Source organism: Patagioenas fasciata, chromosome 7 (genome assembly GCF_037038585.1).
Source record: "Patagioenas fasciata isolate bPatFas1 chromosome 7, bPatFas1.hap1, whole genome shotgun sequence".
NCBI lineage: Eukaryota > Metazoa > Chordata > Aves > Columbiformes > Columbidae > Patagioenas > Patagioenas fasciata.
Window position 1 is genome coordinate 33,220,281 of NC_092526.1, and position 13,590 is coordinate 33,233,870.

The 13,590-nt window shown below is 38.6% G+C and overlaps 1 protein-coding gene across 2 annotated transcripts in view; it reads right to left on the reverse strand.

Annotated features, from left to right (window-relative positions):
- Positions 1–644: 644 nt before the first annotated feature.
- The window catches only part of BARD1 (BRCA1 associated RING domain 1), a 42,425-nt gene continuing 29,479 nt past the window's right edge, over positions 645–13,590 (reverse strand). For both annotated transcript variants that reach the window (XM_065841309.2, XM_071811282.1), the window contains 3 exons: positions 12,667–12,759; positions 2,847–2,944; positions 645–2,142 (listed from right to left, as the gene is read on the reverse strand). In XM_065841309.2, the coding sequence (XP_065697381.2) occupies positions 1,813–2,142; positions 2,847–2,944; positions 12,667–12,759 (521 nt within the window). In that variant the 3' untranslated portion in view covers positions 645–1,812. The remainder of the gene's footprint in view (positions 2,143–2,846; positions 2,945–12,666; positions 12,760–13,590) is intronic.

The window sequence follows — 13,590 nt, forward strand, 5'->3', positions numbered from 1 at the left end:
CTCTTCCTGGTACATAGCAGAAATGCTCCATTCTTGAGAATTTTGCAGAGATTCACTGCTACTTTTGCAAAGAATACTGCATCAGGTATATTGATGTGCTATGAAATGCCAAGTTAAAATGCGCTACTATTGTTAAGATATATGACCAAGTCCGTGCAGTATTGACTCAGTATCTCATTTGCTGCCAGTGTTTATCTGCACAAAAACCCAAAACACATCCATCCCATGGGCTGTTCCATTTGTTAATGAGCCTTGCACTTGCGCTCGCTCACGCAAACCTGCGAGTACTTGAGAAGTGCATTTAGTGAAGAGCAATGATTCGGTCCAGCACAAGCGATAGATCAAGACACTCCAGCTTCCGAAGTCTAGTAGATGCTATTGAAAACTATACCTGTTATACCCGAAATGTACAGTTTTAAGTGTTCTGTAGAGCATAGTGAAAATTGGCATAGGATCTCCAGTGAAAATGGTTGCAGAAATCTACTGTCTCTTACATGGAAGAGCTCCTCTTGCAGGTGGATACGCAATCTTCACAGCTCTGTCAAGTGCACAGAAAAGCACTTAAGTTTCCATTTACTTGTTGAGACACGTATGGACTATGTACTTATTCTGCAGCTAATCTCGTGAAATAAGACACTCCAAACTTACTGGCACCAGTGGTTTTATTATTACAAGGAATACGAAAGAAAACAATCCCACAACCACCAATCATTGTATATTATTACAATACAGAGTTTTTAAATTATGAATTCACAAACTAGGGAAACACACAAGATGCAAAACACTACACACAGAGTGAGGAAGTAAGATTCTGACAATAACTTCCAGTCAATTACAAGAAAAGCATTAAAAGTTTATTGTACCAAATAGAAAAGTATCAAATATTGCTCCAATGTAGCCAGCTAAGTTTAAGTACAATTGTGCAAAGTGAAGCTTAATTCTTTTGCCATCATTAAATTTTTTCATTAATGTAACCATGATAGAAACCATCCAGACTAACAGAAATAGTTTTGATTATAATAATTTAATAAGGATCCTGATGCTTAAAGATCTTCAGAATATAGAGTCGAATTCAAGTTACACATTTACAAGTGTGAAAGAGGACAGAAGTGGACGAAGTACTATTCTTGCTACAAATAAGAAATTTTAGATGAAGATTTTTAAAGACTGTTTTCAAAATTGTCTACTTTCAGATGAATTCAGGCCATTAGTTCTACTCTAATTTCTACAAGGCTTATCCCATGCCAAGAACTTCCTGCAAAATTCAGTTGTAAGAAGTTAAAAGAAACATCACATGTTGTTTGACAGAAGATGTTTATACAGGCAAATGGCTATATTTAAATGCATAGAGACTTCTTGTTGTTTTTTTCTTTAAACACAAGTTCTGGCCTGGCTGGGAAATCTTGACACATACAGTAGATCCCTGTCAATGGATATGAAGCAGAAAAGAAACAGGGTCATGCTGTATCACCTAGGAAGGGCTGGTTTAAATCAAGAATGCAAAAGGTTTCATTTTGCAAAATGTTAGTTACAAAATGTCAGTGATTATTACACTTCAGTTAAATGCAAAAAGAAAGCATACTAAGTAACGCAAGGCACATTATTCAATGCAGCATATTTTATCTCTCTCCTCCATTGTAAAAGTATTTATGCCAGCATATCAGCGATCTTAGTAACTCACTTAATGGTCAAAGCTCTCTTGTATACTTAAGTGCAAAACATAAATCATAGCTCGAGATCAGTGTTTACCAGAGCGTTCTAACTACTCAAGCCTCACCACATTTTAAAACCTTGCTCATGAGATATTGATATTCATTTTACAGGAAGGAGCTGAAAGGACATCACACAGTCTATCAGCCAGCTGGAAGGGGCCATCCAGACTTTGCCCTGACGAATTTTCTCCGGCTTGAACTTAGAAGACGCATCATATATTACATACTGAGTGCAAAATCTCTGGTCAGAAGTAGATTCTGCATGATAGGCCACTGTGTTGATGGTTTGTGTCACATCGCTGTCTGGTTTTGGCTGCCTAACCAGAATTTGTCCTCCTGCTGCTTTGACCAGCTCCACAAGATCACTCTTCTGGTGATGGTTGAAAGATCCCAAAAAATAGAAGTAGCATCCATCAAACAACTTAGGCAGCTAAGTGGAAAAAAAAAAGTATAAATACAGGACTTCACAAATGATCATACAGGAAAAAAGTAGAAAGGAACAATCATTCACTACAAAAAAAATATATAATTTAAAATATCCAACACTGAAAGGTAGAACAGTAACTTGACATGCAAGTTCCTCAGTGTAAGTGTGCAATCAAGAAAAGCTTGCTTATATGGCAAATCCTTGCTTACATTTAAATATTTTCCAGCACGATGAGGTTTGAACTATGAGCTAGGAATATTTATAACTACTGTAAGAATACACTTAACAAATTATTCTGGTGTAATCCAGAAAGCAACCAGAAATTAACCCAGTTAAATAGAAAAGTGGCCCTATATGGAAACGAGAAGTAATAATACCATTTTTCTTTCAACTTTCAGATAATTTCAACTAAGATCTAAAGCTGAGCAGAGGCAGTCAAAATGGCATCACTTCCCGTCCCATACAGTTTCTTCCACAAATGTAATACAGTGTTCCCTCTGACAAGGTCACAGCGACATATCCACTAATAGAGGGAAGTGACAGCTTTATGGGTTTTCACAGTTCCCTCCATCACCTTGCACATAATCAAATTTCCATACAAGACCACATTAAAATTTTACACCTACTGCAACTGTACATGTGGCAAAGGGTGAAAATGCACGAGCCAAAGGTCATTAAGATAACCTGTCTCAAGCAATAAAACCCACCAGCTGCTCTCTGTTGAGCCGGCCTCTTCGTGGGCCACCTTGGATTTCATACTTCTCTTCTTGCTCTCGAACCGTGGTTTGGAGACAGGCTTGGACCCCTACAAAAACCGCAATAAGGAAGGCAAAGATTAGAGATCCTGTGTTTTAACAGAGGCTTGGATGTTATTTTAGGGACAAAAGAGTGGCATTAGGACAAAAGGATTACCCACCATGCATGTAGCATCAAAACTTGTGTGATTTAGCAATTTACTTTTAAACTTGAAAAAAATTCATGACAGCGGTTGAAGATGCAAGTTAGATGTAAAGAAGCAGCATCACACTAAAAAATCAGTGCTGTAAACACCAGGAATTATTAGCTTTTCCTCTTACCCACTAATGGTCAATTGCTTAATGTCAAATTGCTGATCATTTGGAAGCTTAAAGCCAGCACGTAGAACCGGTTCCGCAGTTATGAAATGGAAGCAATTGCCTGATAAAGAGCAATTTCAAAGCAGGCACAAAGCTGTTTCCGAACAGCTATGGCCTCAAACAACAAATCAAATGGGATTTCAAGGTCTCCAAGATCAGCACAAACTGGAGATTTAAGACAGGGTTTAACAGTGGCATTCATTTTTGTTACCAGTGCTGCATAATGAGATTGTCTCTCAGAGCCAATGTGGCTTTTCCCTTGTTTTAAGGCTAGTTACTTTTCCCAACACAGAATGCGCTGATGCTAATGTATCGCTAACATCAGTTAAACATTACTACCTGACCTCACTTTGGAAACCAAAATTGCTGTGGTCACCCACTCAAGGATGGAACGTTTTGCCTGCACATACATTGCACTCATTAATAAAAATTACCCAAGAAAGCACGCTTGCAAAGCTGATTTTCAGAACTGTTCCACGAGAATTTAAAACTTTGTCAAGGTTGTAGCTTTTAAAGTAGTACCTCACTCCTCGCACAGCGTTTCTTACTTATTTCTACTGTGCAGATATGAAACCCACAGTATCTCACAAAATATAAACTGAACAAAATCAGAAGTAAAAGGTGGGGCTTTGATTCAAAAGAGGAAGAAAGACCAAGACTGAGAAGTACTGACCAAAGTACTTGGACACCATGGCAATAAGTAGCCGACAGCTTGGAATATCTAATCTAGAGAGATCTCGAAAGCCAACAGTTAGTAATTTGCTACCACTTCATTTAAACTCATAAAATGCTACAGGAATTCATATTTTATTTACTAGAAGTCCTCCACAGTGTACTTAGATCAAAAAAAAGCCAAGCCTATGCAGAAAGCCACAAATGGCTTAATACTATGATAACAAGTATCTTCCTCCAAGTACAAGTATCAGGTTGATTCTTTGCACTTGTTCATTCCTTCAAGGAAAATTAACATGAACATGTACAGGACTAGAAGGGTAACCTAGTCATGTATTGCCACCTTCATATTCATTATTGATAACAGCAATGAATACTGATAACTTATTTTCTAAGTACTTGTAACTCAAAATCAATCTAAAAGTGGGGGTTTTTTGTGTTTGCTTTTTCTTTTATCATCACAACTCAACAAGACGTCCCATGTCAATCTGCCTCTAACTTATATGGCTGTTCTTTCCCTCCAAGAAAATAAAGATGTTAATAGGTGCCACCTACAATAAAGGAAAAACTGCCTCATATAGTCTTAAGAACAGAACCATCCATTCATTAAGAGCATATTTTATTTCAATCTACCATCAAAAGCTCAATTTCAAGGACTTTTACTACAGAGCTCAGGTTTTTATACAATGAGTACATCACAAATTGAGCATCCAGCGGCAGCAACAGTAAATGAAGCAAATGTGATACAAAAGTAATAAAAGGCTGAATGAACACAAAAGCCTACAATGTCTTTTTGTACTGCTACTTGCCTGAAAAAAAAAGTCATGACAATGACTAATGTTAGTGGAATGTCTATGTTAGAAAATGCAAAATAGGTTATGTCTGTTTTGCATACATATATCTGTCCATTTTACACTGCCAAGTCCTCCAAGGAACCTATATGCCTTAAAGTTCCTTGTCATGTGTAATGACAATTCTCCAAGAGAGACAAAAGGAGAGACTCATCTACATGTTTTCATTGTACCTATAAAAACCACAAGATAAACATTTGTTTCCTTGAAAAACTGGAAATATGCAAACAGACCATATGTCTAGCCAGTGTCTGCATGATCAGCATTCCCATTAATTTTAACTTTTTTTAACCAGCTAGAATCAGAACAGATCGGTGTCTTGACGGATTTGTGGCATAAAAGCTGTTGTATTCCAGATAGGATAAAAAGCCATGAACAGAAGTTCTCAGTGACCAGGTGTTCAACATAAATATGTTAAGAGGCAGCACTGTGAGACCTCCACACTCACACCCCTTCACGGAGCAACAGACTCTGTTTTTCTGGTGATGGAAGAAGAGTACATTTTCAATTCCCAAACATATTTTTCATGCAAGATGTAGAGCAGAACTTGCTCTGACTCATGGGTCTTGTCATATTTGATAGATAAGAACAAATGCTTTTTGGAACCACTGTGCTCAGGGACATTTCAAGCAGTCTCACCCAACACTTTGTCTACGTGCAGGTAGCAAAAGAGGAAAGAAAGTCATTGGAAACCTCAAGCTTAGAAGAAGTGGTGCTTCAGGCTTCAACATACTCCACGGCAATCAGCAGCACAACTAACCTGTGGTTAGATTATCACTTGGAAAGAGATGATGCAGACAGTGACAGCGAAAGGAGAGCATCAGGCACAAAGAAATGTGTTTAAAAGGCATTTGGATGAGGTTCTTAGGGACATGGTTTAGTGCCAGAGTTATGTTATGGTTGGACTCAATGATCCTGAAGGTCTCTTCCAACCAAAATGATTCTATGAAATTAGGCAAATGGCACATCACGTGTCATCAGATACACAGTCCAGCTCTGTACTCAGAAAACTGATGCAGTTTGCAACCAGTGTTTGAGGAAAGTGCCTATAGCCCTAAAGCGAACAGTCAAGGAACAGCTCCCCGCAGGGGAAGGTTTCCTAAACACGCATAGGAAGCTAAAATAATTAAAGTGAGAGAGACCAGTATGTCCTTTAACTGCAGACTTTGTTCTGACTGATTTCTTCCCAAGTTGCTCATTTCTCTCCAGGAACTCCTGCATACTAGTAAGAGATGTTGTATTAAAGAATTAAATGATTCACACACCATAATGAAAAAAGAAATCAGGAAAACAAAAAAGGGAAATATGCTACTGTTCTCATATTTGAGGTAAAAGACAGAGGGCTCAAGTTGTGGTTCTACCCAATTCATTAAGTATTTGTCTAAAATAGAGTTCTTATTTGCCCATTCTTCCTCCCTGGCACTCTTATCAAACTTGGTGTCAAGTCATTTGCTTTGGATCCCTAATTTTGCATTATCGTCTCCAGATGCAGTGACTCCAACTGGATACAATAGCCTAAGTGAGGTTGTCTAAGACAGCATAACTAGTTTTGCTTGTGTCACGGTGTCACTTGGAAGCACCAGGCAGGTACAAGCTCTATCGTTCTTCTAAGAGATGGTACAGCTACCACAGAATGACCCCGGGCTGAAGGCTCAATTTCGCACCAAAGAGTAGAGATTCAAGTAGAAGAGCACACTGCAGGCCCTTCCAACTTGCCTTTTTTTTACAGCTGGGGATTTTATTTTCTGTGAAAATTGAGTGCTAAGCTGAGTTCACTTAGTAAAGCCCAGGTCTTTTTGTTGAGTAGGCCTTATTAACTTTAAAGCTGCTAATGTGTATAAGTGGCTGGATAACACGACAGTTCCTTTTTAATAGTCTCTCCCCATCAGACTGAATGTCATCTTGATTAAGAGGACATGTAAAGGGAAATAAAATTCCATACTGCACTCAAAGGTACATCACTCTGCTACCTTTACAGGGAAATTTCCAGCAGCTCTGTTTTCCCTACAGCACTCCTATTGAAGTCAGAGGTAGAACGCCCTTTGGCTTCCAATAGGAGCCACGTTAAACCGATTCCCAGAACTCTTGAGGTTACAGACTCTCATTTGTTCTGCACTGTATTGAAAAGCCACCAGTGAGAAATTGATGCCAAGACAATGTTCAAATGAATGGACTATAAAAAAGAATGGCTATTATCCTAATTAAAAAAGTGATCAGGACACCATCAATACTATGCCACCTCTCCTCTGAAATTGAGATGGAAACTGTATGTACTTATGCAAAAAAATTTCAGAACAGGACTGACAATCTTAGAAGGACAAGGACATCCTTAAAGAAGCTCTCTGAAAACGGAGGGGAAAGTAAACTTACTTTTGAGAGGACACCTGTAATTTTAGGAGGGGGCAGAGATCATGGTTATGTTGTTTTCCTTCTCACATTTGCAGTTTGTGCATTCTTTACAGGCAAGTCTGACAAAAAATCTGTTCTGTTACACAATAAAATAAGACTACTCAGCTTACTCAGGATCTCAACCAATCTTGATTTATTCCTTGATACTATTGCAAGTAAGTGCTGTGGACCTTCTAGGTTTGAGGTTGATCTAAGTTTATTCACTTAACATGTTCACTTCCCTAAAGAGAACAGGTTGATTATTGCAACTACCCTTTAAGGGCCTTACAGTTTAATCACAAAAGGAACAAGACCTGTACCAATGTGAGTGGCACTTTTCCATTTCACATGGGCCAGAGCTGTTTTGCAACGCCTAGTTCAAGTGTGCAAGCTCTCCTTAACAAAGCTTGCCTGGTAGAAGACCACACTGGGGCCAGATTGTATGTGCAAAGGGGTCATGCAAGGTTCTTCCCTAGCAACAACAGAACATTACAAATTTAAAAGCCTCTTAAATAGCTGATTTCACACTTGCAATTTGTAGATATAAACAAGGTCATTTGCATCAAATCCTAGCAAAAACCAAGCCTACATTAAAGTCCCTAGAAAACATTGCAGAAAAAGGTTTCAGCTTAATACCACAACATTCTAATAGCTTGATGCCACCACATTTGGCAAGAATACTGCTCTTCTTTTTTTTTTTTTCCCTCATTAGCAAGATCAGTAAAGCATCACTACTTATACTGATCCTTATTACTTCACTGAACAGCTGCCCCTACCTTCTCACCTCCCAGTGTACAAGGAGCAAGCAGGTTAAAAGGGTGCCCACTCTAATGATATCATTAATTGACCTTTGATACAACTGTAGCTACTAGTAGTGGAAATAAAAAAAATCATTATTTGCGAAATTTAAGATCAGAGCTCTATAATTCTTATTCATGTAAGTCTTATTGGTTTCTAATGAAACTAACTGCATCAGCAAAAACAATTTAAACAGGATGAAGTACAGAAAGAAGTGGATGCCAAGAACAAGTTGTAATCACCCACAGATACCCAGGGGTTGCTCTCAGTAACTCAATTAGCCTTAGTGGAGTTTTGTTGGATTTGCATTAATAAAGTATAGAGCAGGGGTTAGTCCCAAAAATCTCTTAGAACAGCTATGAGTAATTTAGAAATACATGGCAGCAACAAGAAGATAAAATACTACACATCCAAGATCTAGTAGAGATTGCAACAGAAACCTTAGCTCGCTCTGCGCTGGATTTTAAGACTTACATGCAGATTGAGTAAAGCTTGAGGTTATTTTCCTAGAAAAGGAGGAAATCTGGACTGAGAGAAAGCCTTTGGGGAATCTGGCATGGCTAGCTTCAATTTGCTTTTGTCAACAGCATTACCGGTCTCTGCTACAGCACTGAAAATAATTTTTATATTGTCTCTTATATGCTTACAAAGTAACTTTAGAATCACAGATTTCCATGCAGTGACATAGAATCCCATTTGATCAAATGGCAGTCCATTCTTCCAACACATGGCAATGCTACAAGATGCTGCACAGATTAAAATGCATCTGCTTCAGAATGGGATTTAACAAGTTCATCCAGGTGATATTTATGAAACGTGATGGAGCAGATGCTTAGGAAGTCCTTAAACATCACTTCCCAGAAGCTAGAGGCATGTAATATGAAAATCATTACTTCACGTAAACCCCTGAGTGCCCTGTCTTATTTAAGAAACCACCATTTGCCACAGATGTTTTCTAAGCTGATCCAAGTGACTGGACATCGCCATTCCCGAGGTGCAGAAGCAGGTAAATTCAACTGTAAGTGCTCATCCTCTCACTCTGGATCCTGTCACATGCTTTTAAATCAATGAGGCAATATTTCCCTTTCCTTTTCCTTACAATAGGCTTTATTAATGTATTCTTCAACCCAAAAGTTAATTAGAACAAAAGGACTCTCTAAATATGAAAAACTGAAGATCTGGATCTCACAGAACAGAGGCAGGAGTGGAAACACGGTTTCCTTTTCCTCCAGACCTTATTTTGAACCAGTTCTGCACACAAAGGCAAACACCCCATTGAAGGAATCCTCATCCCCATTTTCTCCTCTGCAAACCCCAACAGCTTCAGCCCAAGCTTGTGCCAACTTTGAAGTGAAGCTGTTTCACTCCTCCTTTCCAGAAGGTGCAGACACTGTGAGAGCGCAGAGGTTTAGACCCCATTAGTGTGGAACATCCCCCTCTGCTGCACATCCAACACAAGAACGTGCACGTGCAACTTAGATATTTCTACCACCTCCCACAGAGCTGCAAGTCCTCTTGTAGAAGGAGGCAGCTGACGTAAGTCAGTCTCCAACTGCAAAACAAGTGTGAAACTCCGGTGATGAAAAGTTTTGAGCTGTTTTGAGGAGGAAGGACTTTGCTGAGTCGCTACAAGATGTTTATGCATGGCAGAGACAGCCCAGCCCAAGCAGCATTCTGCTCAAACAGCTTTGCACCTCCCTTGTCTAATAACCCAAACAAGGATGGGCAATATGGGCAATATGCTCCGAGCAATGTAGAACGATGCCTTTGCCTTGAAGTGTCAATTCCCCAGCTCCTCCGGGTCGTTCTGAGCCCTTACAGGAAAAGCAGAGGGTTTTGCATTCTTTTAAGCGATCAGAGCTGACGCTCCAGGTAAGCAAAATAAATGAAGGAATAAGCAATGAGATGCTTAAAATTCTGCTAGATACTTCGCTGCAAAGACCGACACAAGCTTGTTTCAATGCATATCGTTACCGAGATAATTTTTCATTCCCTGCTTTAGCAGATGACAATCAGTTTAAGAAAACACAAGACAAAAAGCTATTAAAGGCTTCTGCTGGTTTTAATTACACTATTCTATGCTCTACAAAAAGCATAGAGGAAAAACAGTGATACTTGAATCTTTGTCTCAGTCTACTTGCAGAAGAATAATGATATGCTACTTTGTGCCCTATTACCGTCCCAGAAATAATGAAGGCAATAAAATAATGAAACCAATGAAAGATATGGCCAAGGGCAAGGAGCACAGTGACAGTGTCTCAATTGAATTCTATGCTGCTTTGAAAGTGGATATATTGCTGACAGTGTATTATATATGGAAAATATGGAACTGCAACTGGTAAGGTGAAATTTTTCTTCTGTGAAGATCTAATATTGCTCAGTGGTGAAATCCTTTCATCCTCATCTTCTACCTGAAGACAACAGGAGACCACAAAACTGAAGACATTTAAATCTTGGTTCTCTGCTACTTAGAGGCCTTACATTTATCTCAAACTGCTGGAAAATTCCACATTACCTCTCTACCGATACTATTAGACACTTTAACCGTGTGTATAGACACATGTAAACAGAAGTCCCATAGAACTGCATGCAGCGTTTTTAAAAAAGAGTGGTATAATTATGTGTAGGTTATAAATATAACTTTAGAAATACCAGTCAAATGCAGCTTACCTTGCAGTTAAAAAACCAAATACGCATAGTCAGCATTTCATTAAGTGCTACACTGAGCCTTTTTTTTTCCTTCAAATATTCCAGTGAAGTTTTTGAACATTAATTTACTTTAAGTGAATGGTTTAGAACACTGAACCATAAGCAACTCCTTCAATTTATTCGCAGTGGCTTTGACAGCAGCCAGAATCTGCACACACTTTTGGAAGTTTATTTGCATCACATTCAAGGAAACTTCTCCAAATAGAAGTCAAAAACCCACGATAAATAAAGAGAAAAATTATGGAAAAGAAGAGCAAAGACCTCTTTTTCCTAGACAAATGTTCCATCAGCAGGAGTCCCATTATTTGTTATAACAATCTTTAACTTGTAATGACTCTGAAGAAGACTAATAACAGACTGGTGGGAACAGATGGAGTGGTGCTGTTAATTATAGGCACTTAGCTGCATCAGACCCCATGAGTTATTACTAACATTTCCCACTAGGGAGGAGAATCACTCGCTTTTAAGTAGTATGTTGCTTACTAAGCTGGGAGCATTAGCAGTCAGGATTGAACTAATCAGTACTAACAACATAAAACTCAGCTGCAAACAAAAAATATGAAAATATTCCCTGAATAATCCCCACGCTATTTCCTTTTTTCTTTTCCAATCACTTCTCAATATAAATGTTTTCCCACAAAGATTTAAACTCAGGTCTTACTAATCAAATTTCCCTACCACGCTGCTGAAGAAAGCTACATACACCTTTACTGGCAACATTAGTTTTCTATGCATCTGATTGGGAAGAAGATAAAACGAAATAAAGGAAAATCACCCTGCATGTATGCAGAAGGTATGTAGACCTCCTGAACTGAGTGAACCATCTTCTGCTTATCAACCAAGCATCTGGAGGTTATTAAATCCATCTACTTCCTTAAGCATAAACAGTATTTCTCCGTGTTATATATTCAACAAAAAGCTGCTTCTATGTGAAGCTGCTTTAGGCAGCACCTTCATAAACATTAGTGACTGGAAAATTCAGACCATTCAAGATTCCTTATATTCTGATGTTTGGTTACACAGTAGAAAACTGGAATGAAATGCGTCTTGTGAGTTTTCCATGGATGATTAACTCGTTTGTAGAGTACTTATTAGCTAAAAGGACTTAGCCATAAAGGTCAAGGGGAAGAAGATGGGTTTTACAACTACTGTGAAAGCAGACACTAAGAAATACATTAGAAAGAACAAATGAAAAGCAGAATTTGGGGTGTCAGTCCACGGAACAGTTGTATGGCAAAGCATGCACTGTATAAAAACTAATTACAGATTGCATGATAGGTGACAGAAGAACAACTACTTGCATGCTACGGGGACACTATGCAAGTCATCTTGGAGGTTACTATTTTAGTTGAAGAACACTCCAGTCTGCAGGGCTCGTGTGTACAGAAATAGGTGTCAAAAGTTCAGCATCTATTTGATCTGCCTGAGCCCGTGATTGCACAGAGCCTGGCAACTTTCTCAACGAACAGCGAACTTTATTGGAAAGCACAAACAGGGGGTATGAGGACTTGGCAGCATAACTTTGGTTAGAAGTTATAACTTTCAACAGATCTCAGCTTATATGTAAATAGGCAACACCGTACCTCACTTAATCTCATACCCCAAGCAAGAAAAAGTGTCCTATCAATTCCAGGGGAAGCTGCTTATAAGAAATCCCAGAACTTAAATGCATTCCTTCCTCCTTTCCCAGGATATCTTCCACAATCTTCCAAATCACTCTTAATGCAGCAATGAACAAATTCACTCCTCGCTAATACTTGGGGTGTGACTTACCCAATACATCTAATAATGAAATGCACACATTTGCCAAGGAAGGAGTAGTTGTGTTTAATTAAATCTCTTGTCATTCAGGAGATTAAAAAACAAACCCCTCAAACTTTATGTTAAGCAAGTATTGATATTAGGGCAGTTGTTGAAAAAAAGAAATTTCTCTGGAAGCCCATCTACAATTTCTGGTTAAAAAGCCCAAAGAATCCCAGGTATTTAATACTTACACTCAAACTTGAGGACCCAACATCCAGCCAGAACAGCCATCATACACTTGATGGTACTTGGCATTGGAACATCAGGGATAACAAGATGAGTTACTAGAAGAAAGATCACATCAGTAGAAGTAAAAGCACATAAAAATCAGAACCATGCCTGGCTGAAAAGCAATCAATCACCATTTTAAAGAATAAACAGACTGTAATAATTTATCAACCACTCCTTCCAGCACAAGTATGTGATTTTTGAGACTGAGATACTAGTGAGTAAAAGCACTATTAGAAATTTTGTGAGTTCCAACATATACTTGCTGTAAAAAAGGGAAGCCATGTTTTTATAGTTCTAAGCTAACATTTAGATCTTCAGAAGTTTATAGGATAGTATTATTTTCAATCCTTTTAAGGTTATATTTAACTCTGAAAGGAATTTTACTAAGGCATCTCACTGCTTTAAGACAAAGCTAACAGAACTCAGCCCCCAATTCCAGAGCAGTAATCAGGGTGTGAGAGACAGTAGAGGAAAATTACCTCAGCATTTCTTTTACAAGGAAGAGAAGCAGCGCTCCAAAGTAAAACTAATAGGAGGGATTAAGACAATGCTACCTCTCTCAAAAGGCAACAAAATAAAAAACCAAACCCAAGCCCTATAATTTGGCTCCATCGTCTCAATGGAAAAGAAAATTTGAAGTAAGCATACAAGAAGAAATTTGTCAATTTCTAGTCAGCAACATGCTCTTTCTAAAGGCATCAACTACCCAAGACTCCCTTCTGAAAGACAAAAACCTTACAGGATGTCTCTCATCAGCAGAGACCTCAAAGTTGGTAAAAGAAGTGTAAAGAGAAGAGGCCTTTGAGGACTTACAGATTTTAAATAACAGACAATATACTGTCAAACAGCAGCTCCTCCAGATATCTCTTGCCTCCGTAACCAGG